At 49.5% G+C, this 26,313-nt stretch overlaps 1 protein-coding gene across 4 annotated transcripts in view; it reads left to right on the top strand.

The window, feature by feature from the left end:
• Positions 1–474: 474 nt before the first annotated feature.
• Positions 475–26,313, top strand: part of GAB1 (GRB2 associated binding protein 1) — a 164,277-nt gene continuing 138,438 nt past the window's right edge. For all 4 annotated transcript variants that reach the window (XM_075348175.1, XM_075348156.1, XM_075348164.1 and 1 more), the window contains exon 1: positions 475–1,023. In XM_075348175.1, the coding sequence (XP_075204290.1) occupies positions 919–1,023 (105 nt within the window). In that variant the 5' untranslated portion in view covers positions 475–918. The remainder of the gene's footprint in view (positions 1,024–26,313) is intronic.

The following is a 26,313-nucleotide window of genomic DNA, read 5'->3' as shown; positions in this document are numbered from 1 at the left end:
AGGCTGAGGAGGGTAAAGCCTGAGGAAGGTAAAAAGCTGAGGAGGGTACAGCCTGATGAGGGTAAAAAGCTGAGCAGGGTACAGCCTGATGAGGGTAAAAAGCTGAGGAGGGTATAGCCTGATGAGGGTAAAAAGCTGAGGAGGATGGTAAAGGCTGAGGAGGATGGTAAAGGCTGAGGAGGAGGGTAAAGGCTGAGGAGGAGGGTAAAGGCTGAGGAGGAGGGTAAAGGCTGAGGAGGAGGGTAAAGGCTGAGGAGGAGGGTAAAAGTTGAGGAACATGGTAAAGGCTGAGGAGGAGGGTAAAGGCTGAGGAGGAGGGTAAAGGCTGAGGAGGTTGGTAAAGGCTGAGGAGGATGGTAAAGGCTGAGGAGGAGGGTAAAGGCTGAGATGGGTAAAAGCTGAGGAGGCGCGCACGGAGAAAGTGTGCACGCGGCTCCTGAGGGAAGGCGGGACAGGACGCTGACACCGAGGGGCGGAGAAGAAGAGGAGGGGAAAAGAAAACAGGGACAAGGAGGAACAAACACATTCACAGTTGGGAAAGAAGAAAAATGTGTCTCTCCCATAATCTATCTCGGGCGATATCTCAAGAAGACGGGACATAGCGCGCTTCCCCCCGCCCGGGACCAGTGTACGGCTCCTCTTCCACAGTCCAGGCAAAGGGGGAGACCGGTCCACTGTTATTCAGAGGGGGGAAAACTTGTGGCCGAAGGAAGAAGAAGACGAGGCGGAAGAGCCCGACAGACCGACCGCCCAGCGACTCCTGGAGAGGAGAGGGGCGCGATCCACCGCTCGGTCCCCGGAGCCTTCTCTCCAGTAATAAGAGCCGGGGCTGAAAGTTTCCCTGAAGTTTCCTTGTGTCGGGGGCGGAGGCGAGTCCCGAGCCCGGGTCCATCCGGAGGGGACACACTGAGGAGAGCCATGATGATGAGCTCGGGAGGAGGCGGAGGAGCGGGCGGCGGCGGAGAGGTGGTGTGCTCGGGCTGGCTGCGCAAATCTCCGCCGGAGAAAAAGTTAAAGCGCTTCGTAAGTAATAAGTATGGAGGAGGAGAGGCCTCCTGTGTGCAGGGGAGAGGCTGCACTATGGGGGAACTACAGCTCCCAGCATGTCCTGGGCGGCTGTAACTGTAAAGTCTTCTAATGGTGGAATGTATGAATATCTGCTGTGATGCTCAGTCCTATTAAATCAGGATAGCGTATGCCCCCCCTCCTTTTCAGCCAACCTGAGCCATATCACAGATGTCACCTCCAGCTTGCGCCGTGTCCGATATGGTGTCCGTGGAACCCCCCCCGCCTTGTGCCGTGTCCGAGATGGCACCCGCGTAAGCCCCCGCCTTGTGCCGTGTCCGAGATGGCGCCCGCGTAACCCCCCGGCTTGCGCCGTGTCCGAGATGGCGCCCGCGTAACCCCCCGGCTTGCGCCGTGTCCGAGATGGCGCCCGTGAATTCCCATGGCTTGCGCCGTGTCCGAGATGGCGCCCGTGAATTCCCATGGCTTGCGCCGTGTCCGAGATGGCGCCCGTGAATTCCCATGGCTTGCGCCGTGTCCGAGATGGCGCCCGCGTAACCCCCCGGCTTGCGCCGTGTCCGAGATGGCGCCCGTGAATTCCCATGGCTTGCGCCGTGTCCGAGATGGCGCCCGTGAATTCCCATGGCTTGCGCCGTGTCCGAGATGGCGCCCGTGAATTCCCATGGCTTGCGCCGTGTCTGAGATGGTGCCTGGGTACCCCGATCCGCAGTGTGCGCAGTGATTGCTCTCTCCACCCACCCCCGTACAGCACAATGTTTGTAATTGCGTTCTAACCCCCCGCGCCTACAAGGCTGGGGTGGCTCCGGGGCTGGTTGCTGATGATGATGACTTTTATGAACACTTGGTCAATTCAAGCGGCTTTCTCGTTTGTTGAGATTCCTGGTCTTCATACCTGCGGATTATCGGGAACGAGTGGTCTCATTCTCATGTACACTGTTTCACTAATTATTGTTTCTAAACAGATCATAAAGCCGGCCATACATAGAGCGTTCACTGAACCTACATTCTGCAGATGGCTGTCTCCCCGATTCCTCCATACACTGGACCGTTTGGTGTTTTCAATGGGGGGAGAGAGGAGGAAGCCACTACCTATAGCAGCTGCTTATTTCCACTGCAAATGGAAGGATGGCATTACATTCCCCCACCCGCTTCTCCTCCGGTATACCCTATGTATGGGGGTGTACTCCCCTGCTATGCACTGTCGGGGTGGAGACAGGACGCCCCATATACAGGTGGGGTGCTAGTCACATGCTGGCATTGGCCTTGTGTATGTGTGTTTATTAGGGCCGGTGTTTGATCCCTATTATGGTATGTGTGATTATCATTCTCTATTACATTGCCATGTACATATGGCCCAGTTCATGCTTTGTACTGTTTGCAGATTGATCAGCACACACGTCGTGCAGAGAGCACCACATCCATCAGTAGGGTGTGTCACGTGCCAACACCTGGCATTGTTTTCTCTCACGACTCAAAGTTGAAACACATCAGAACATATGATAAATGACTAGAATGTGTTGGCAGAAATGGTGCAGGATCTTCACAGAAATGACTCGGCGCAAACATCATCTTGTTCAGTGTTTGTATACCACAACACTATCAGAAATGGATAGCTACTGTGAGCTGTGGGGTCCCAACCACAGGTGTTAGGACAAAGGGGTACATCTACTTGTTCGGCCTTTTGCTTCCTTACGCTGCTTTCACACATCCGGTTTTTGCTAAGCGGTACAATACAGCGCTTTGCAGAAAAAACGCAACCTTTTTTTTGCTGCCAGTTGCGGTTTTTCCGCATAGACTTGCATTAGCGCCATATTGTGCCGCATGACCTTGCGTTGCGTCTGGTTTTTGCCGGATGCGGCATATATTTAGCCCATGCGGCGGCCGGATGGAACGTTGCCTGGCACGGTTATTCGTGCAGCAAAAAAAAACGCATTGCACCGAATCCGGCACGATGCGGCGCAATTTACAGTGCGGCGGTCGGATGCGGTTTTTTTGCACTGCGCATACTCAGTATCAAGCCACATCCGTCAAAAAACGGACGGGCCGCATGGAAAAACTCGCCGCATCCGTTGCATAGGTTTTTGAGCCGGATTGAGCCGCACTGCAAAAACCGGATGTGTGAAAGCAGCCTTATTGGTTTGATTGTAGCAGGACAAGAAACAAATGGCGTCTTTATGTAAATTGGGAGTTGCTTGGACACTTCTATTTACAGTGCCTACAAGTAGTATTCAACCCCCTGCAGATTTAGCAGGTTTACACATTCGGAATTAACTTGGCATTGTGACATTTGGACTGTAGATCAGCCTGAAAGTGTGAAATGCACTGCAGCAAAAAAGAATGTTATTTCTTTTTTTATTTTTTTTAAATTGTGAAAAGTTTAGTCAGAGGGTCATTTATTATTCAACCCCTCAAACCACAAGAATTCTGTTTGGTTCCCCTAAAGTATTAAGAAGTATTTCAGGCACAAAGAACAATGAGCTTCACATGTTTGGATTAATTATCTCTTTTTCCAGCCTTTTCTGAGTAATTAAGACCCTCCCCAAACTTGTGAACAGCACTCATACATGGTCAACATGGGAAAGACAAAGGAGCATTCCAAGGCCATCAGAGACAAGATCGTGGAGGGTCACAAGGCTGGCAAGGGGTACAAAACCCTTTCCAAGGAGTTGGGCCTACCTGTCTCCACTGTTGGGAGCATCATCCGGAAGTGGAAGGCTTATAGAACTACTATTAGCCTTCCACGGCCTGGACAGCCTTTGAAAGTTTCCACCCGTGCCGAGGCCAGGCTTGTCCGAAGAGTCAAGGCTAACCCAAGGACAACAAGGAAGGAGCTCCGGGAAGATCTCATGGCAGTGGGGACATTTGGTTTCAGTCAATACCATAAGTAACGTACTCCACCGCAATGGTCTCCGTTCCAGACGAGCCCGTAAGGTACCTTTTACTTTCAAAGCGTCATGTCAAGGCTCGTCTACAGTTTGCTCATGATCACTTGGAGGACTCTGAGACAGACTGGTTCAAGGTTCTCTGGTCTGATGAGACCAAGATCGAGATCTTTGGTGCCAACCACACACGTGACGTTTGGAGACTGGATGGCACTGCATACAACCCCAAGAATACCATCCCTACAGTCAAGCATGGTGGTGGCAGCATCATGCTGTGGGGCTGTTTCTCAGCCAAGGGGCCTGGCCATCTGGTCCGCATCCATGGGAAGATGGATAGCACGGCCTACCTGGAGATTTTGGCCAAGAACCTGCGCTCCTCCATCAAGGATCTTAAGATGGGTCGTCATTTCATCTTCCAACAAGACAACGACCCAAAGCACACAGCCAAGAAAACCAAGGCCTGGTTCAAGAGGGAAAAATTCAAGGTGTTGTAGTGGCCTAGTCAGTCTCCTGACCTTAACCCAATTGAAAACTTGTGGAAGGAGCTCAAGATTAAAGTCCACATGAGACACCCAATGAACCTAGATAACTTGGAGAAGATCTGCATGGAGGAGTGGGCCAAGATAACTCCAGAGACCTGTGCCGGCCTGATCAGGTCTTATAAAAGACGATTATTAGCTGTAATTGCAAACAAGGGTTATTCCACAAAATATTAAACCTAGGGGTTGAATAATAATTGACCCACACTTTTATGTTGAAAATTTAACTGAGCAACATAACTTGTTGGTTTGTAAGATTTATGCATCTGTTAATAAATCCTGCTCTTGTTTGAAGTTTGCAGGCTCTAACTTATTTGCATCTTATCAAACCTGCTAAATCTGCAGGGGGTTGAATACTACTTGTAGGCACTGTAAGGGTAATCTGTCAGTAGATTCAATCCTCCTAAGGCATCTCTATGGGCATATACCGTATATGCCGGCGTATAAGACGACTGGGCGTATAAGACGACCCCCAACTTCTGCCCTAAAAATATAGAATTTGGGATATACTCACTGTATAAGACTACCCCGCTCCCAAATGAAAAAAAGTCTGCTTTGATTGCAACATGTTAATTTTAATTCCGCGAGAGCCGTACAATATGTTTTTAAAGGGCCATTGACAGATCAATCGCTCCAATGTTCACTTAGTACAGCAAGGAATGCTCCTCCCTGCTGTATAAAGCCACAACTGGACTGAAACAATGGTACTACACTCTGCTACAAACAGACACACACAACTCTGCTACAAACAGACAAACACACACAACTCTGCTACAAACAGACAAACACACACAACTCTGCTACAAACAGACAAACACACACAACTCTGCTACATGCAGACAAACACACACAACTCTGCTACATGCAGACAAACACACACAACTCTGCTACATGCAGACAAACACACACAACTCTGCTACATGCAGACAAACACACACAACTCTGCTACATGCAGACAAACACACACAACTCTGCTACATGCAGACAAACACACACAACTCTGCTACATGCAGACAAACACACACAACTCTGCTACATGCAGACAAACACACACAACTCTGCTACATGCAGACAAACACATACAACTCTGCTACATACAGACAAACACATACAACTCTGCTACATACAGACAAACACATACAACTCTGCTACATACAGACAAACACATACAACTCTGCTACATACAGACAAACACGTACAACTCTGCTACATACAGACAAACACGTACAACTCTGCTACATACAGACAAACACGTACAACTCTGCTACATACAGACAAACACGTACAACTCTGCTACATACAGACAAACACGTACAACTCTGCTACATACAGACAAATACACACAACTCTGCTGCTCTGTGGGGCCTGCACCCGCGGCTCGGCGGGTACAGCACCCGCGGCATCGGCGGGGGGGGATTGGCAGGGCATACATCTGGGGGGTTAGAAGCAGCTCACCGGGGCCCATAATGGGCACAAGTCCCCCTGTTAGATATCTCCCCCATAGTGCTGCCCATGGCCCCTATATAGATCGCACAAGTCCCCCTGTGTCAGATATCGCCCCCATAGTGCTGCCCATGGCCCCTATATAGATCGCACAAGTCCCCCTGTGTCAGATATCGCCCCCATAGTGCTGCCCATGGCCCCTATAGATCGCACAAGTTCCCCTGTGTCAGATATGGCCCCCAGGCTGCTGCCCATAGTAAAATAAAACCCTCTTTCCTTATCTCCTCCAGCGCTGAGCTCCCTCCTGTCTCCCTCCGTGCTTCTGTTCTTCCACTTCCTGGTTCAGTGCGGTCATGTGATCGGCACAGCAGGCTGAGATCTGTGTGCCTGATCACAGTGGAAGCAGGGACACGGGGAGAAACGCTGCAGGGGTAAGTAAAGCTTTTTTATTTTAGAATGAGCAGCAGCCTGGGGGCCAAATCTAACACATGGGGGACATGTGCGATCACACTGGGACGCAGGCTCATAGAATATGCACCGCTGCTCCAGCCCCTCACTGCGTGCGATTTCAGCACCATTGGAGATGGACAGCGGCTGTGCATATTATATGAGCGGGTGCAGGAGATCAAAGGATGCAGGCCGCAGCGTTCCCCTGTGCTCCAGAGCTGCTGCCCCCACCTCCCCTGGACGCTGCAGTGTACATACACCCCCCCCTCCCCGTATATCCGGCGTATAAGACGACCCCCCACTGTAGCCATTATTTTAAGGGGGTAAAAAGTCGTCTTATACGCCAGTATATACGGTAGGTCATAGGAAGCGGAATTCAATGATTCTTTGATAACTAATTGTTTGTCTTAGGCTAGGTTCACACTTCCGTTAAATTGTATCAGTCACAATCCGCTGCTCTGGTAAACCACGGAATCCGTTTAGCGGATTCCGTTGTTCCCATAGACTTGTATGAGCGGCGGATTGGGACTGATGATGCTGCGTTGCACCCTCCGCCCGACTGATCAGTTGTGGAACGACTGACCGCCGGGCGGGAGGAACGCAGCCTGTAACGTTTTTAAAGCAGTGCAATCCGTCTGATTTCGCTGCGCATGCTCTCTGGGTCCCTGCACACGTCACCAGCTTTGCTTGGTTACCCGATATTTACCCTGGTTACGGTGCAAGGAGCCAGCGCTAAGCGGTGTACGCCCGTAACAAGGTAAATAGCGGGTAACCAAGGTAAACATCGGGTGCTTTGCTTTACCCGATATTTAGTCTGGTTACCTGTGCAGGGAGCCGACACTTCCCCGCTCGGCCCCGCCACGTCCCGCACTCCGCACATGTGTGTGTACACACACACCTGTCCCCAGCCCTGCAGACCACAGCACTGCCACTGACATCCTCAGCGCCTGGCTCCTCCCCCCCACTCTGCTCCGCCCCCTCCCGCACTCCGCATGTGTACACGCACGCATCCTCAGCGCCTGGCTTCGCACATAACGGAGTCCGACCATGAAATTCTTTTCATTGTCATCCATTGTACAACGCATCAGTCACATGCATCAAGCGACGCATGTGACTGATACAAAACAACGGAAGTGTGAACTTAGCCTTATTCCTGAGAATTCTGTGCTTTTACAGTGTGAAAGAGCTGTTAAGGTCTATGGACACTGATGTAGCTGAGGATTTGCCTCCTGAGCTTATTTGGTAAGAAAGGGGTCGTTGCTGGTGTGAGACATGTAATGACTGACAGTCTGCTCTCCTGATCTGTATGTCTCACACCGGTAATAGCCCCTTTCATATACAACATCCCCTGGAGGCAGATTATCAGGGAGATCAGTGTCCGCTAGATCATAACGACTCATTTACATATATGAAAATGTGGATTTCTTTGGAATAAAATATCAAAGTATCATTTAAAGGGGTTTTCCCATGGATAAAGTTAATTTGAAAGTTTATTTGAATCAATAGATCTTTGAAAGAATAATTCCACAAATGGATGTGTTTTTTAAAAAAAAGTTCCTGTCCTGAGAATCTTATGTATGTGTCCCTGCTGTGTACTGTGTAATGGCTGTGTCTGACCGTACAGGGACATGGTCTGATCATACCACATCTTCCCAGTTTCAATGATAAAACTCCAGTGTGTAGATATGTTATTTCTTCTGGTGCCCCTGCTGCTGTTGGATTCAGTCTGAAATGACACCTAATGTGACCAGTCGTAGTGAGAAAAGGTGGGTGTTACAGGAAGGGGGCAGAGGATTTGCTCCAGTTTGGTAGACTTTTGCCTGGCCAATTATATCATTAAATTCCAGGCTCCCTTTAAGGTGTATTTTATGCAGGGTTTTGTATTGATCGCTCTGTAACACCATGTGCTGCAAATAGAGCTGTGAGCCCTGCATTACACATTCCAGTCTAAATTCCAGCCGGGATGCATGCCACCTATGATGGGGGAGGGGTGATATCTGTGCCAGTTGTTACTGGAGGGCGGCAGGGAACAGTGCTTGTGTCTGTAGTGTGTCCTGGTTGTTATTCACAGTGAAGACTTCTATTTCAAAACAGTCTGCTCTTATGAGTAGTAGTCTGAGTGGGAATGTTGGCTGGCAGCGTGGTCAGGAGGCTTCACGTAACACTTGCTGAGCGGGCACATTCCTGCACACACTACAGGACTGATAGCTGGGCATTCAGTAGCCGTAGCCTTATTTACATGTGAAAAATGTGTTCCAGAAATTTACTTTTCCTTGTGAATACGTCTGAGCATCCCTTAACACAGATTAATTTTACAGTAACAGAAAATCAATACCTGTCAATTGTATAATTGGGATACAGTGGAACCTTGCTTTAAGAGTAACTTGGTATGAGAATGTTTTGCAAGACAAGCAAAGATTTTTAAAAATTTGTAACTTGGTTTAAGAGCAATGCTTTGCAATAAGAGCAAATACTCATCGTGCACACCTTCGTTTCTGTCCTTTCACCGCGCTCTGACCTGCTCTGGAGGTAACTTTCAGTACATATGTACTGTATACTGTATACCATTGCACAGTACCTTATATACTATATAGCAGATCTATCAATTTGCATTTGTGGATACAGTATTGCTTATTGATAATCAGTACAGCACATTGCTTGTATTGTACCTCTCGCACACCAACGATTCTATTGTAAGCGAGCATGCAGTTTAATTTGCTTTATATGTTTTTACTCTACTGTACAGTATTTTGTATGTGTACTGTAATAATATTGAATACAGAACATTATTTTGTATTACTGTAATAAGTTTGTATAAATGCAGTAAATATTTTTGGGTTGTGGAACGAATTTTCTGCGTTTCAATTATTTCCTATGGCAAAATTTGCTTTGATATAAGAGTAACTTGGTTTAAGAGCAAACTCCTGGAACCAATTATGCTCGTAATCCACGGTTCCATTGTATTTACAGTATCTAATCATTGCCTGCATGGTCAGATTGGGAAGAATCGGTGTCAACAATGGATTGCCAAAGCATCTGAACTGCATAGGCAGTGAGGGGAAAAATGCTTTATTTTTTTCCTAAATATACTATAGATTTTACAATAATATCTTTTCTTATAAAAATATTAAAACACTGACCTGTCAGAAAAAACACACAGGCCCCATAGGTATACCGATACATGGTATTACCAGAAACGGAGAATTGTGGTTTAAGGGATAACAATAAATATTTTATTAGCTGGCAAATACCATATTATAACACTCATTGCATATGGAGAGCAGGGGTCAAAAAGGGTATCCAGGTATTCAGTATATAGTTAATTAAGTCACCTTATTGCGACAAGGAAGTACATGTCCACAAAGGATACAGGGAATAAAGTGTCATGTGCAATACAATTACTATTACCACAGAAACAGGGGGATTACATAAACATTGCACACTGTCCCATATAAAGTGCTATGCATATCCTAATGGATCAGACAAGAGTTTTAGCAGCACATATATATTATAAATCAAGTAACAGTCATATGTATAATACTGAGGTCCGTTCGTGCGAGCAGACCTCAGCTGCGGGTGGTGGGCCAGCGCTGCGGAGGGGCGGGCAGGAATGGAGGAGGGGAGGGAGGGATTTATCTCCCTCTCTCCTCCGTAGCCGGCTATTTCCATTCTCGCTCTGCACTCGCGGTACATTGGCGTACTGCGAGATGCAGTGCGATTTTTCTCTCGCCCCATTGACTTGAATGGGTGCGAGAGAAAGAGGCTCGGATTAAAATCGCAGCATGCTATATTATATATATAATATATATATATATATATATATACACCCACGTTGCGTTCTGTCCCTGTAGAAATTTCTGCAGCGATTTGAACAGCACGTGCGCTTCAAATCGCTGCAGAAACACTGCGTACTGAAAAGCTGATTTCATGTGCTCTGGATGCAGCCTCTCCCATAGACAGAGCGGGGGCTGCATGCAAAGCGCACGAAAGAAGTGACATGTTGCTTTTTAGAACGCAGCGATTTGACAGCATGCAAATCGCTGCATTCCAAAACGCAACGTGCGCATGGATTATGCACAATCTTCATAGATTGTGCTGGGGACGCAAGACGCATGCAATACGCACACGTGGGCACAGAGCCTTACATTGTAGAAAGTTAAGTAGAAGCCTAAACTTCGAGGTACGCTGTTTTGTTTGTTTTATTACTGAAATTTAGAGATTTGGCTTCTGTCCGTTCTGCATTCCACAAGCTGACAACATCCTAGTAGAATTGGTCTGGCAATATCTTGGCTGCTCTACTGATATTGATTCATATATTCTAGACAAAGATTTAAAAGTATTACCTAATGATAAGCTGGATTCACTTTACTGAAGTTCGCTGTTCAGGTTATTGCAATTGTAACTAAACATTATTACAGTATTTGTATTCTTCCCATGTTTCTTCAGTCCAGAGGTTCTCTTCTTAGGAAACTAATCCAGAATATACCGTATTTTTCGCTTTATAAGACGCACTTTTGTTCCCCCAAATTTTGGGGGAAAGTAGGGGGTGCGTCTTATAATCCGACTATATGGATGTGTGTAGCTGCGGGAGGGAGCCTTTGATCTCCTGCTCATATAATATGCACAGCCGCTGTCCATCACTGTGGTGCTAAAACCGCACCGCGGCGATGGGCTGGGGGAGCGGCGCATATTATATCTGCCTGCGCCCTCCTTTGATGACACATGCCCCCCCCCCCCACCTGTGTTAGATATGGCCCCCATGCTGCTGCCCATAGTAAAATAAAACACTCTTTACTCACCTCCAGCGCTGATCTCCCGGTCTCCCTCCTGCTGCTGTGATCATGCACGCAGAGATGATATCACTCTGCTGTGCTGATCACATGACCGGCCGAGAATCAGGAAGTGGAGGAGGAGCTCAACCCCGCGGAGGGAGACACTAGGAGGGACAGCTCTGCAGAAGGTAAGGAAAGAGTTCATTTTACTAAAAACAGCAGCCTGGGGGCGATATCTAACACAGGGGGCCGTGTGCCAGCCTCAGTGGGCCGTGTCCAAGCCTCAGTGGGCCGTGTGCCAGCCATAGGGGGACATGTGGCATCACTGGGGGATGTGTGGCAGCACAAGGGGGCTATATTCAATATAAGGTGTCTATATCCAGATTACGGGAGCTAATTTTAGGATGAGGGGGGGCTATGAGGGACATATACCCTATATGATTTGTTAGAAGGACACTGGCATTATAAGACGGACCCCATTTATTTAAAAATTCTCTATTCCTTCACCAAATTTGGGGGTGCGACTTATAATCAGGTGCGTCTTATAAAGCGAAAAATACGGTATTTCTTCTACTAGGAAGGATTCTATCACAACGCAGCAAAAAAGTGGTAATTTTTATTGTAATACTTCAGTCATATTAAAAATATTAAAAAAGCAAGAAGTCCATTAAGGTTGGCTTTACCACACATAATATAACATAGTAAGCATACATATAATAATGCCATTTAAATAGCGGGATCACATGTAACTGAAAAACGATAAGATGGGGATGGAGGGTTTAACAATGATATACTTTTAGAGTAAACTGCACAGTACATAGGGTATGGCAATTAAGTTACCCTCTGACAGGAACATCAGATGAAACGCGCGTTGGGACCTGGGAGGCTTCACACTACTGAATTAACGGGGGAGTACCATCATTATGTTTACTTAGTAAACTTGGGGATATATGGGTGGACATTGATTAGTGTTTTGCATTTCAATTGAGAGGCACTTAGTGTATTGTATATGCATACATTTATTAAGCACTGGCAATTAAGTTACTCTCTATGTACTGTGCAGTTTACTCTAAAAGTATATAATTGTTAAACCCCCCCATACCCCCCCTCTTATCGTTTTTTAGTTGCAAGTGATCCCGCTATTTAATTGCCATTATTATATGTATGCTTACTATATTATATTATGTGTGGTAAAGCCAACCTTAATGGACTTCTTGCTTTTTTAATATGATTGTAATACTTCAATAAAAAATGTAGTTTTAATAATTTTTGGGTTAAGTACCACTTTTTTCTGCTGAGTTGTTCTAGAATCATTTTGGGTGGTTCCCTATACTGAATAGTTAGGTCTATTATAGTGATCAAATTCTAGATGTTCTACTAGGAAGGAGTAATAGACAAATATGTACGATGGACTGTCCCCGTTACTGAAAAGATTTTTGCACTATGAAGTGTTTTTCATTATTGAGATGGTATTTGCATCTGATGACAGTAGATCACTGTTACTTCCAGATGAGGTCACCTGCTATGTAAAGATGGGCATGACCCTTATCCAGTCATGCTTGAACGTGTTGGCACCCTTTTAAATTCCTCCAGAAAATGAAATATTTCCCCCAGAAGATTATTGCAACTCTATGTATTTTGTTAGACACATGTTTATTTTCTTTGTGTGTATTGGCACAACCTCCCAAAATAGAAAAAAAGATACATCGGACATAATTTCACACTAAACCTCAAAAATGGTCCTGACAAAATTGTCGGCACCCTGAAATTAATATTTGATTACACATTGTCACAAACCACCGGGGGGGTCACTCAGAAATCCCCCGCGCTGGCTACCAGTACGTCACAATCGGGGGGTAACAAGTGGGGGTCACCCCTCCTTTATACCTCCCGACCGACAGACAGAGCACGTGACGCGCTTTCTAGCGCCCCTCTTATAGTCAGGCCAATTATGGAATTGCCCGACAATAAGCAAGGAGGCCGCTATACTACTTATGCCGATTATTGAAGGGTCCCCGGTGAGAGTAGGGTATATATTCCCCCGACCTCCGCGGGCGGAATATATAAAATCTCCCCGAATCTCACTGGCCTCCCCACAATAATCCTTGGCACAACTCGCTGCCACCAACCGCTTCACGGTAACTATTAGCCGAACACACAGACGTGGGATTCAAGATCGAGATAACAGAACAGCCCAAGATTAATTATATAATTTAATCAGCCTAAAGCACACTAGAAACTACAATATATACAATAGGGAATCTACAGAATATACATATGTCAGAGTACAGTTACAGATAAAGCATGGTTTACAACAGGTATGCAATTCAATCAGTTACCTTGTGCGTCTGGCCACAGGGGGGCGCTGTAGACCAGGTTTCTAGGAACTCCCACAGATGTTTCCTGCACGTGACCCCCAGCGAAAGAACACTGGAAAATGGCCGAAGTAGGGTTATCAACCTGGACAAATCCAGGTCCCCTCCTACCTTCGTGACCTCAGAGGGAGCACTGCTCCACCCCTGGCTGGAGTTATGGACAAAATCCACAACATGGAATATGGCCATAACTTGGCCTGGGAGCGTCGTAGGCGGACGCCAATGCTCTCATTGTGACAGTTATGAATTTAGCTACAGAACGAGGGGACTCATGACCTGTCTGCCAGTTCCCCATTGGCTGATATCACGCCTGGGGCATTTCCCAATGTCCTGCTTCCATAAAAAGGGTGTGCCGGCATCGTCCGCATGCGGAGATACCATTTTTATGGTTGCCATATTTATCGGAAATATGGCTTGCGAGATATGAACCATTTTTTACTGGAGTCGTTCTGTCTGGCTATTTCCATAGCCTTGCTAACTAGCTAGCAGCTCCTACTACAGGGTGACGGCAGGGAGTCATCCTGTGTCCATTGTTCCCACACCACCTCATCTCCATATCACAGGACATGGCCATGGAGGTGTAAGTGGAACACTGAGAACAAGAAGGGAGGGGGCACTGCCAGGGAGTGATGAGGGATTATGACTGGAGTCATAATTCATCTTCATATCCCGGGATTTGCCTCACACCTCCCCCCTTTTGAGGGCGCTAGGGGGCAGCACACTCCGGTGTTCCCCCGTGCGCCCGTCCGCGACCTCTCCTTGTCGGGACAGCCCGTCTGCGTTACCGTGGTCACGGCCCCTTTTGTGGCGAATGGTGAAGTTGTATTGCTGGAGCGCAAGGCTCCATCGCAACAATCGCCCATTCGTCCCAGAGACGGTGTGCAACCAGCTGAGGGGATTGTGGTCCGTCTCCACGATGAAGTGGCGCCCGTATAGATAGGGTTGCAGACGCTGCAGGGCCCACACTATGGCCAGGCACTCCTTCTCCATCGTGGAATAGGCAACTTCCCTTGGTAACAGCTTCCTGCTCAGGTACAAGACTGGGTGCTCTTGGCTCGCAGAGTCCACCTGGCTGAGCACCGCACCGAGGCCGAAGTCACTGGCGTCGGTCTGTACTACAAACGGCCGCGTGAAGTCGGCTGCCTGTAGCACGGGCGGGCTGGACAGGGCGTCCTTTAGGGCCCGGAAGGCTGTCTCGCAGTCCATTGTCCAATCGACTGCAGAGGGCAGCTTCTTCTTGGTGAGGTCCGTCAAGGGCTTTGCCAGGCTACTATAGCATGGAACAAACCTCCTATAGTACCCAGCGGTCCCCAAGAAGGACATCACCTGCTTCTTGGTCCTGGGGGTGGGCCAGGATGCGATGGCTTCCACTTTCTCAGGCTCGGGCTTCAGTGTTCTCCCACCTACCCGGTGACCGAGGTACTGGACCTCGCTCATGGCCAGCTGACACTTTCCCGGCTTGATGGTCAAACCTGCCCGGTGGATCCGCCTGAGCACCTGTGCTAGATGCTCTAGGTGGTCCTCCCAGGTGGGACTGAAGACGGCAATGTCATCCAGGTACGCGGCCGCGTACCCTTCAAGTCCCTTGAGCAGGGTGTTGACCATCCGCTGGAAAGTGGCAGGGGCATTCCTCATCCCGAATGGCATCACCGTGGACTCGTACAGTCCAAATGGGGTAATAAAGGCAGAGCGTTCCCTGGCCTTGCGAGTCAGGGGGATCTGCCAATATCCCCGGCTCAGATCCATGATGGTCAGGTACTGAGCCCCGGCCAACTGATCGAGCAGGTCATCGATGCGTGGCATTGGGTACGCATCGGCGACCGTGACCGCATTGAGCCCCCTGTAGTCCACGCAGAACCGAGTGGTTCGGTCCTTCTTAGGGACGAGGACTACAGGCGAGGCCCAAGCGCTGTTGGATGCCTGGATCACCCCCAGCTTCAGCATCTCGTCAATCTCCTGGCGCATGTGTTGCTGCACCTCCAGGGAGACCCGATATGCTGAACGCCGGATCGGGGGATGATCCCCAGTGTCCACGTGATGGACAGCCAAGTCAGTCCTTCCGGGCTGGTTGGTAAACAACCCCCGGAAGGGGAGGAGGGTGGCCCACAGCTGGGACCGTTGGTCTTCCAAGAGCTGGTGGCCAACCTCCACATCCTCAATGGATCCGCCTGCCCTAACCTGGGCTAGCATATCCAAGAGGGTTTCCGCTTCTCCCTCCTCGGGCAGGTTGCACACGGGGAGCGCACATGCCTCCCGCTCATGATGTGCCTTCATCATGTTCACATGGAAGGGCTTCCGCCTTCCACGGGCAGGGTCCAGGGTGACCAGGTACGTTACAGGGTTGAGCTGCTGGTACACGAGGTATGGGCCTTCCCAGGCTGCCTGAAGCTTGTCCTGTGGTACGGGGACCAGTACCCACACCTTTTGACCCACTTGGTAGGTCCTCTCACAAGCGTTCTGGTCGTACCAACGCTTCTGATCGGCCTGGGCTTGAGCCATATTGTCGTGTACCAGTTGCGTCAAGGCCTGCATTTTGTCCCGGAAGCGCATGACATACTCGATAACCGACACTCCAGGGGTGGCCAAATCCCCTTCCCAAGCCTCTTTCACCAGAGCCAGGGGGCCCCGCACACGTCGCCCGTACAGGAGCTCAAACGGTGAGAATCCTGTTGAGGCCTGTGGAGCCTCCCGGTAAGCAAATAACAGGTGTGGGAGATACCGCTCCCAGTCACGCCCATGGGAGTCGACCAACATCTTAAGCATCTGCTTTAAGGTGCCATTGAACCGCTCGCACAGGCCATTAGTCTGTGGATGGTACGGGCTGGCCACCAGATGTCGCACCTGGACTTGCTTACAGAGGGCCTCCATCAGCTGGGACATGAATTGGGTCCCCCGGTCAGTGAGCATTTCCTGGGGAAAACCCACTCGGGAGAAAATCTCCAGCAATGCGGTGGCCACCTTGTCAGCCCGAATGGACGACAAGGCCACTGCTTCTGGGTACCGGGTGGCATAGTCCACTACCGTCAGTAGGAAGCGTTTCCCGGAGCTGCTGGGGATGGCCAGCGGGCCGACCAGATCCACAGCCACCCTCCTGAAAGGCTCATCGATGATTGGCAGAGATACTAGTGGGGCTTTGGGGTGTGGCCCCGCCTTCCCCACTCTGACAGGTTTCACACGAACGGCAGTAGGCAGCCACATCGGCCCCCATTTTTGGCCAGTAGAAATGCTGGTTTAACCTGGCCTTGGTCTTAGCGATCCCTAGGTGTCCGGCCATCGGAATCTCATGTGCGATCCGCAACAACTCCGTCCGGAACGGATAGGGTACCACCAACTGTCGGTCCCTGGGCCACGCCTCCGGTGAACCCTGCTGGACCGTGGCCCGGTACAGCCGTCCTTGGTCCCAGACCACTCGCTCCGGGTCCGAGTCCGAGGGAGGCTGTGCCGCCTGCTCCTTAAGAGCTTTCAGGCTGTCGTCAGCTTCTAACGCTGCCTGAAACCCCTGACTAGATGTGGCCAGAATCGACGAGACTGTCACATCTTCAGTCAGTACCCCGGGACCTGTGTCCTGGCCTCCACCTGACTCGGCTGCCACTTGGTCAGAAGGGGAAGAGCTATCGGACCTCCGGGAGGCCCCTTGGCTTCCAGCACTCCCACTGCGGGTGACAGCGGCCACAGCCGCTGCGACCGTGGGTCGTGCCTGCTCCTCCTCCGTTCCTGACCAAGTCGCCGGTTCAGGCAGACCTACCTGGCTTCCTGACACCCCGGTTGTGGGGGAACCATGCACCGAGATCTTACCTGGGAGCACTTCCGCTCCTGGACCGGCCCCAATCTCACCTGCCTGTTCCCCTCCTGCAGCAACAGAACCCCGCTGTGAAATCTCTGGGGACCCCACATTTGCTGTGGTAGCCCCCACCCCACACACTGGTCCTCCCCCTGCAGCACCCTGCTCTCTGCTTATCCCTGCAGAGGGCAACAGATCCCAGCTCACAGGCTGGTTACTTGTAGAGGCATTGTCACACCTTTCTCTGACCCCCTCCCCTGTCACAGCTGCAGCTGAGTGTGTGTCTATGGTGTCTATGCAAGCAGAAACATCAGAGTTCACTCCCTCCTCCCTTACATCATTCATAGATAACACATTAACATTGTTAGGAGTCATGTCAGTACGGGCTGAAGGTTCAGCCCTTGGGGGGGGCCCAAACTGGGAGGTTATCTGCCCCAAATCTGTCCCAAGTAGCACGTTTGCAGGGATCCGATCAGTTACCCCCACCTCCCTCACCCCTCGCCCTGCGCCCCAGTCCACATAAATGTCAGCAACAGGCAGCGCCGGGTCAATGCCTCCAATCCCGGAGACAGCGAGGGTTTTCCCAGGGATCAAGTCTTGGGGGGACACCATCTCAGGCCGCACCAGAGTCACCTCCGAGGCGCTGTCTCGCAGTCCTATGGTCACAGACCGGCCGACGGTGACAGGTTGGAAGCTGTCCAGGGACCTACCACCACCCCCACCCACACAATACACCTTGGGCGGCCCTTGGGACGGGGACGGAGCCGGGGCCTTGGGACGCTGAGGGCACATGGCCTTGAAGTGTCCAGGTAGGTTGCACTGGTGGCACCGTCTTGGTTCTGCCACGGGCCTGGAGAGGGGAGTTGAGGGGGACACCCCCTGCAGTCTAGGGGCAGGTGGGGCAGTCGCAGAGTTCATCTTACCCCTTCTCCAGGTGCTGCTGGTGGCTGCTCTCCTGGCTTCAGGAGCCCGATTGTTGGTGTAGTCATCGGCCAGGGCAGCTGTAGCCGTGGACCCCTTTGGCTTCTGGTCTCGGATGAACTGGCGGAGATCCTCAGGGCAGTTCCACAAGAGTTGCTCCGTGATGACCAAGTCCAGGATCTCTGGTCCGGTGGAAAGCTGCAGGCCTTGGGTCCAGTGGTCGGCAGCTCGGGCAAGTGCCCGCCGGTGGTCAGCCCAGGAGTCCTTTGGTCCCTTCTGCAGGGTCCGGAACTTCTTGCGGTAGGACTCCGGAGTGAGGTTGAACTGTTGGATCAGGGCCCGCTTGATGGTGTCGTAGCCCTGATCTGCCTCAGTAGGCAAGTCCCCAAGGATTTCCAGGGCCTTACCCCTTAAACGGGGGGTCAGGTATTTGGCCCACTGGTCCTTGTCCAGATGGTGCTGCAAGCAAGTCCGTTCAAAAGCAGTCAGGAAAGAGTCCAAGTCTCCATCCTTCTCCAGCACTGGGAAGTCCTCAACACGGACCTTTGGAAGTTTGGTGTCTTGAAGGTCACGTGTGGCTGATGAGGGCCGGAGCTGAGCTAGATGCAGCTGGTAGTCACGGTCTGCCTGTCGCTCCGCAGCCTCACGCTCTGCCTGGCGCTCTTCACGCGCTGCTTGCCGCTCCGCAGCCTCAGCATCACGCGCTGCCTGCCGCTCTGCCCTGCGCTCTGCCATGAGTATCTCGTAGGTATCCCGGTCTCCCGCCTGGAGAAGGGCCATAGCCATTTGGAGAAGGCTATCCGAGCCTCCCAGGCTCGGTGGAATGGCACGTGGTGATCTGCGGCCCGCTGCGGAGCCTGGTGCTTCACTGTCCATTGCAGAGCGGAGGGCTGGCATCTGGCTCGTTGAGGACCCTTGGGTGAGCTGCTCCTCATCTTGTCCATAATTGCTAGGTTGTGCAATGTCCTCTGCAGAGCTGTTTTCTGGCGTCGAGCTCCTGGAGGACTCGTGGGCAACCTCCTCATTACTGTCCACAGCACCGTCCTCCCTCTCTTCGGCTCCTGCCTTAGCATTGGCCAGTTGCATAGCTCTGCTCCTGGTGCCATCAGCCATTCTTGCAGACTTTTGGTCACTGACACAGAACTGACACCTGATGCCTCCACACACCTTACAGTATCTGCACTCTGACACTCTAGTGTTGAGCTGGTCTGAAGACCCCAGCAGCCACAGCTGCTGCAGGCAGTCTTTAGTGTCTGGGAGTATGGGTCTCACACTCACACACACTATTATCTCGATCCCACCGCTATGCCACCAATATGTCACAAACCACCGGGGGGGTCACTCAGAAATCCCCCGCGCTGGCTACCAGTACGTCACAATCGGGGGGTAACAAGTGGGGGTCACCCCTCCTTTATACCTCCCGACCGACAGACAGAGCACGTGACGCGCTCTCTAGCGCCCCTCTTATAGTCAGGCCAATTATGGAATTGCCCGACAATAAGCAAGGAGGCCGCTATACTACTTATGCCGATTATTGAAGGGTCCCCGGTGAGAGTAGGGTATATATTCCCCCGACCTCCGCGGGCGGAATATATAAAATCTCCCCGAATCTCACTGGCCTCCCCACAATAATCCTTGGCACAACTCGCTGCCACCAACCGCTTCACGGTAACTATTAGCCGAACACACAGACGTGGGATTCAAGATCGAGATAACAGAACAGCCCAAGATTAATTATATAATTTAATCAGCCTAAAGCACACTAGAAACTACAATATATACAATAGGGAATCTACAGAATATACATATGTCAGAGTACAGTTACAGATAAAGCATGGTTTACAACAGGTATGCAATTCAATCAGTTACCTTGTGCGTCTGGCCACAGGGGGGCGCTGTAGACCAGGTTTCTAGGAACTCCCACAGATGTTTCCTGCACGTGACCCCCAGCGAAAGAACACTGGAAAATGGCCGAAGTAGGGTTATCAACCTGGACAAATCCAGGTCCCCTCCTACCTTCGTGACCTCAGAGGGAGCACTGCTCCACCCCTGGCTGGAGTTATGGACAAAATCCACAACATGGAATATGGCCATAACTTGGCCTGGGAGCGTCGTAGGCGGACGCCAATGCTCTCATTGTGACAGTTATGAATTTAGCTACAGAACGAGGGGACTCATGACCTGTCTGCCAGTTCCCCATTGGCTGATATCACGCCTGGGGCATTTCCCAATGTCCTGCTTCCATAAAAAGGGTGTGCCGGCATCGTCCGCATGCGGAGACACCATTTTTATGGTTGCCATATTTATCGGAAATATGCTTGCGAGATATGAACCATTTTTTACTGGAGTCGTTCTGTCTGGCTATTTCCATAGCCTTGCTAACTAGCTAGCAGCTCCTACTACAGGGTGACGGCAGGGAGTCATCCTGTGTCCATTGTTCCCACACCACCTCATCTCCATATCACAGGACATGGCCATGGAGGTGTAAGTGGAACACTGAGAACAAGAAGGGAGGGGGCACTGCCAGGGAGTGATGAGGGATTATGACTGGAGTCATAATTCATCTTCATATCCCGGGATTTGCCTCACACACATCCTTTGGAATAAATAACTGCAACCAGTCGCTTCTTACACCTCTCAACTGGAATTTTGTCGCATTCTTTTGTAAACTTCTCCAGGTCTCTCATATTTGAAGGGTGCCTTCTCCCAAGAGTAATTTTTAATTCTCTCTTATTAGTGTTCAGTGGTAATTAGTCTGACTTATTGATGGATTGAGAACTCTCCAGCTCTTTCCATCCATATCTGGCTGCTTCTTGAAGTATGCTTTGGGTCATTGTCATGCTGGAAGACCCATGGCCCAGGACACAAACCCAGCTTTGTGGCACTGAGCACTACTCTGCAACCCAAAATCCTTTCAGAATCTTCAAATTTCAAGATGTCTTTCACACACAAAAAAGCACGCTGTACGAGAGGCATCAAAACAACCCAAAACATCTTTGAATCTCCAACATATTTGACTGTAGGTACTGTGTTCTTTTCTTTTGTAGTCATCATTCTGTTTTTAGTAAACAGTAGAATGATGAGCTTTAACAAAAGTCCTGTCTTGGTCTCATCTGTGCACAATTTTTCATTACTTAGTTTACAGAGTGCAGCAGTTGTGACACAGCATTCTAAGATGTGGCAGAGCTCAGAAAGCGAACTCCGCTCACACCACAGCTTTCTGTGTAGATTTTTTTTTTTTCTTGACAATGAGCTGCTTATCACAGGAGAGGGCGTGGACTAACTGCTAAGAAGCTCTGTAGTAATGCCCGTGATAATCTCCTGGTGATAAAACAGTCATTGTATGAAACAAGCACAGCCTTAGGGGTACTTCTCACATAGCGAGATCGCGGCTGAGTCACGTTTTTTGTGACGCACCAGTGACCTCATTAGTGATCTCGCTGTGTATGACACTGAGCAGCGATCTGGCCCCTGCTGTGAAATCGCTGCTCGTTACACATTGCTCTTCTTCATTTTTTGGACGTTGCTCTCACGCTGTGAAGCACACATCGCTGTGTTTGACAGCGAGAGAGCTACGATCTGAATGTGCAGGGAGCCGGCTTCTGGCAACCTGCGGTAAGCTGTAACCAAGGTAAATATCAAGTAACCAAGCGAAGTGCTTTGCTTGGTTACCCAATATTTACCTTGGTTACTAGCGTCCGCCGCTCTCAGGCTGCCAGTGCCGGCTCCCTGCACATGTAGCCAGAGTACACATCGGGTAAATAAGCAAAGCGGTTTGCTTATTAACCCGATGTGTAATCTGGCTACGAGTGCAGGGAGCCAGCGCTAAGCGGTGTGCACTGGTAACCAAGGTAAATATCGGGTAACCAAGCGCTTAGTTACCTGATATTTACCTTAAATACCAAGCGCAGCATCGCTTCCACACGTCGCTGGGGGCTGGTCACTGGTCGCTGGTGAGATCTGCCTGATTGACAGCTCACCAGCGACCATGTAGCGACGCACCAGCGATCCTGACCAGGTCAGCTCGCCGGTGGGATCGCTGGAGTGTCGCTAAAGTGTGACGGTACCCTAATAAGTGGTACATCCCTGAATTGTTTTAACCTCCTTTTGTATGCTATCCTCAGATTACATAGCAAATTCCTGCTGACAGACTCCTTGTGACTTGTGAATGTAGTCTAAAGCTAGGGTCACGTAGCGACGCAGCAGCCATCACGACGACGATCTGACCTTATCAGGATCGCTGCTGCGTCGTTGCATGGTCGCTGGTGAGCTGTCAAACAGGCAGATCTAACCAGTGACCAGCCCCCAGCCAGCAGCGACGCGTGGAAGCGATGCTGCGCTTGGTAAATATCGGGTAACCAAGCAAAATGCTACGCTGGTTACCCGATATTTACCTTGGTTACCAGCACACACCGCTTAGCGCTGGCTCCCTGCACTTCTAGCCAGAGTACACATCGGGTTAATAAGCAAACCTTTGCTTATTTACCTGATGTGTACTCTGGCTACGTGTGCAGGGAGCCGGCACTGGCAGTGTGAGAGCGGCGGACGCTAGTACCTAAGGTAAATATCGGGTAACCAAGCAAAGCACTTCACTTGGTTACCCGATGTTTAACTTGGTTACAGCTTACTGCAGGCTGCCAGAAGCAGTCTCCCTGCTCGCTTTAGATCGTCGCTCTCTCACTGTCACACACAGCGATGTGTGCTTCACAGCAGGAGAGCAACGAGCAAAAAATGGTCCAGGACATTCAGCAACAACCAGCGACCTCACAGCAGGGGCCAGGTCGTTGCTGGATGTCACACACAGCAACATCGCTAGCAACATCGCTGCTACGTCACAGAAAATGGTGACTTAGCAGCTACCTCGTCGTCGCTGTCGTTGTGTGTGACATGACCCTTAGGCTATGTGCCCACGGGACAACTTACCTGCAGATTTTGCTGCGGTAAACCTGCGGATTTATCTGGATTTTCTAGATAAATTCGCGGGTTCTAGCAAGTACAGACACTCCCCATGTTATCCTATGGGATTTCGGGAGTGCTCTGTCCATGCTGCGGTATGTGCGGCTGTGGAATATGCTGCGGATTTCCCGCAGCCGCACATAACTGCACGTCAATTATTCCTGCGGAAATATTTGCGGAATTCCCGCTCCTCCACTATGGAGATAGAGGCCGGGAATTCCGCAGGTATTTCCGCATTTGTCCCGCAGGTTTACCGCAACAAAAATGCTCGGAACCTGCAGCACTGGAATGCTGCGGATTCCTGGAAACCTGCGGAAATACAGGTACATTGTCCCGTGGGCACATAGCCTTAGGTTGTTTTTTATTCCTTTTGACAATTATTTTTTCAATTGGCAGATTTAAAGGTGTTGTACAGTATAATGGCCCCTTGGTGCCACTTGAAGTATTTTTTTTTTTTTTTTTTTTTAAAAAAAAAGACAAAACAAAACTTGCCAACTAGACCAGTGCTGCTCCTCGTCTCTCAGCCCTGTGGCACTTCCTCACTGTTCTCATGGCTGAATGGCTTCAGTGGCCACGTGACATTATTTCTGTCTCAAAACCAATGGGAGAAACAGGGCTGAGAACCGATAGCTGTTGGTATTTGCTTTTTTATTTTATAAACTTTATGTACCATTAAAGAACCATAAATTGGGGGTAGTCCACAAGTCGTCATCCCCTTAAAGGGTTATTCCCATCTCCAATATGTAGTAGGTGTAATTAATTAGAAATGTAGTATAGTTCTCCTCTTATAGCCATTGTCCCTTATTTCATGTACAGGGCATTGCAACTTAGGTATCCATGGTTCCGTCCATATAGTGACAGTGGCTTGGAGGTAATTATTTATTATTAGTAATTTATTTATTCTTCTTCCTAATACTGTACATAATGGGATAGGAACTAAGAGCTGGGAATAACCCTTTAAGTCTTGTTGGCCCCTGAAATACAGTCAACGTCTGAGGTAAGCTGCTGCACTCGGTTGTTTTATAGCCGCACCTAGGATATTTAGGAGGGGGCATGGCTCCTATCCAAAGACACAAAGGGCATTTTATATTCTTATATTTCTCAGATCGGTTTTGTGATATGAGACAAAGTAGGTTAGAAGGAAAGGAGGCCACCGAGGGTGGAATTGCACAAAAATACCCCAGTATTCCCACGATGAGTGTCGGGTCAGTTTTTGACTTTGCCAATTTTCTTGCAGCATTTCTGCATCTATTATGTAAATGAGGTTATTTGTGTTTTTGTCATTGTGTTTTTGATGCTGTGATGTTTGCCTTTTTAGTATGTCATGCTTTGTTTTTGATCCTTCGTGCTTTTAGCTTTCTTGAAAGCTTTTATCGATTTATCGTCATGTGCGGATTACATGTTTTTGCGCTGCAGCAACACTCTAAAAATGCATGTTTTTTTATTTTTTTTTATTTTTACCTGTGGATTTTCTGCTTCTATTGCAATTCTGTGGGGGAAATCTGCAGATAACACTAAGCTTATCGCAAGAGAAATTGACATGTAGGTCAAACATAAGCCACTGGTCAGGTTTGGTTGAGTAAAAATAAAAGCACCATGGGCATGAGATCCCATCCACTCTACTGTTTTTTCACATGCAAAACAATTGTATGAACAGGTGTGTTCAAACCTTTGATCTGTAATGTGTGTATAAGTGACTATATGTATATATTTACAGTACTTGCAATGCAAATCTAAAATAAATATGTAATAATTGTACATGAAAACTATTTGTTACTTTAAGGCTAGGGCCACACGAGCACTACTGCGAGTGCATCGCATGACATTCGGCTCCTGCTGTGCTGGAATGTAAGCCGAGTGTCATGCCACTGTGATGCGATCCTGCACAGGGAACTCATACTGAGCATATGTCGGAATTGAGATCCGACGCGTGCTTAGTAGTTGGGGACGAGCGTATTACCTGAGACTTGTGTCACTGATGGCGCTTACTTTCATGAGAACAGCAGCTGCGTCCGTGTCTTCAGCCTCTCTCCTTCACTGACTTCCTATTTGAGTATCCCAGCATGCACTGGGAATTCTCAAACAGAACGAAAAAGAAAATCTGATAAGAGATTTGATGTAGGAACTTTTTAATTAAAGTGTATAAGAAAAGCGTTTAAATGATAGTGTTTTTCCTAAAATAAGACCTCCCCCTAAAATAAGCCCTAGCAGGGATTTTAAGCATTTTTGGAGCAAGGCTTATAAATAAGCCCTCCCCAAAAATAAGCCCTAGTCGCAGTTCAATAATGAAGTGCCTGTGCAGCTAGAAGTTAGATACTGCAGAACACTTCATTAGGCCCCTGCCACACTCGCGTGGAAATCACGCACGTGCCGTGAGACACGTATTTTCCCTGCATGTTGCGTGTGGTAAGTACCTGTCTCCGGTACGTGCGGTCCACGTGTGTTCTTCGTGTGCTATCCGCGATAACACAAGGAGAACCGGTAATTTACATACTCACGTGGTAGATGCTGCTGTCCAGGGTTCTGATCTTCGGCTCCAGCCCCGCCCACTCCCCGCTGATGCTGCTTCGGGCCGAGCGTAGGGGCGGAGATTAGAGCCCGTTACAGCACGCCCCCCCCATAACACGCTCATAACGAGCGGCGGACGGCAGCAACTGCTTGGAGTGGAAGATTCTGCAGGACTGGTGGAGGTGAGTATGTGTTTTTTTTTTTTTTTTTTTTTTTTTTTTAAATGACACGTGTTTCTCCAGCGCGTGTCACACGGGACCGCATCCACACTACATCCGTGTGGTACGGGTGCGGGCCGTGTGACACCCGTGCTGCCGGAGAACATGTTTACATGTCCGAGTGCGAAACACACGTAAGTACGGAACGGACACGTGTTCTGTTCCGAAATACTTATGTGTGTCCAAACAATTATGAAATCATATGTCCACTTGTGTACGTGTCTCCGGTACGTGACTGCCAAACACGTACCGAAGGTACGTACGTGTGAAAGAGGCCTTATAGAAAGCGGACACCCCGCAATCACACTGACCAGACGCAGAGCAGTAGGACATGTAGCGATCGCACCCCCGCACACATCACATCACACACTTACACATCACATCACACACACACACACACACACACTTACACATCACATCATACACACAATCGCCCTTCAGATCG

This window comes from Anomaloglossus baeobatrachus, chromosome 1 (assembly GCF_048569485.1).
Source record: "Anomaloglossus baeobatrachus isolate aAnoBae1 chromosome 1, aAnoBae1.hap1, whole genome shotgun sequence".
NCBI lineage: Eukaryota > Metazoa > Chordata > Amphibia > Anura > Aromobatidae > Anomaloglossus > Anomaloglossus baeobatrachus.
This window is presented reverse-complemented; position numbering and strand designations above follow the sequence as displayed.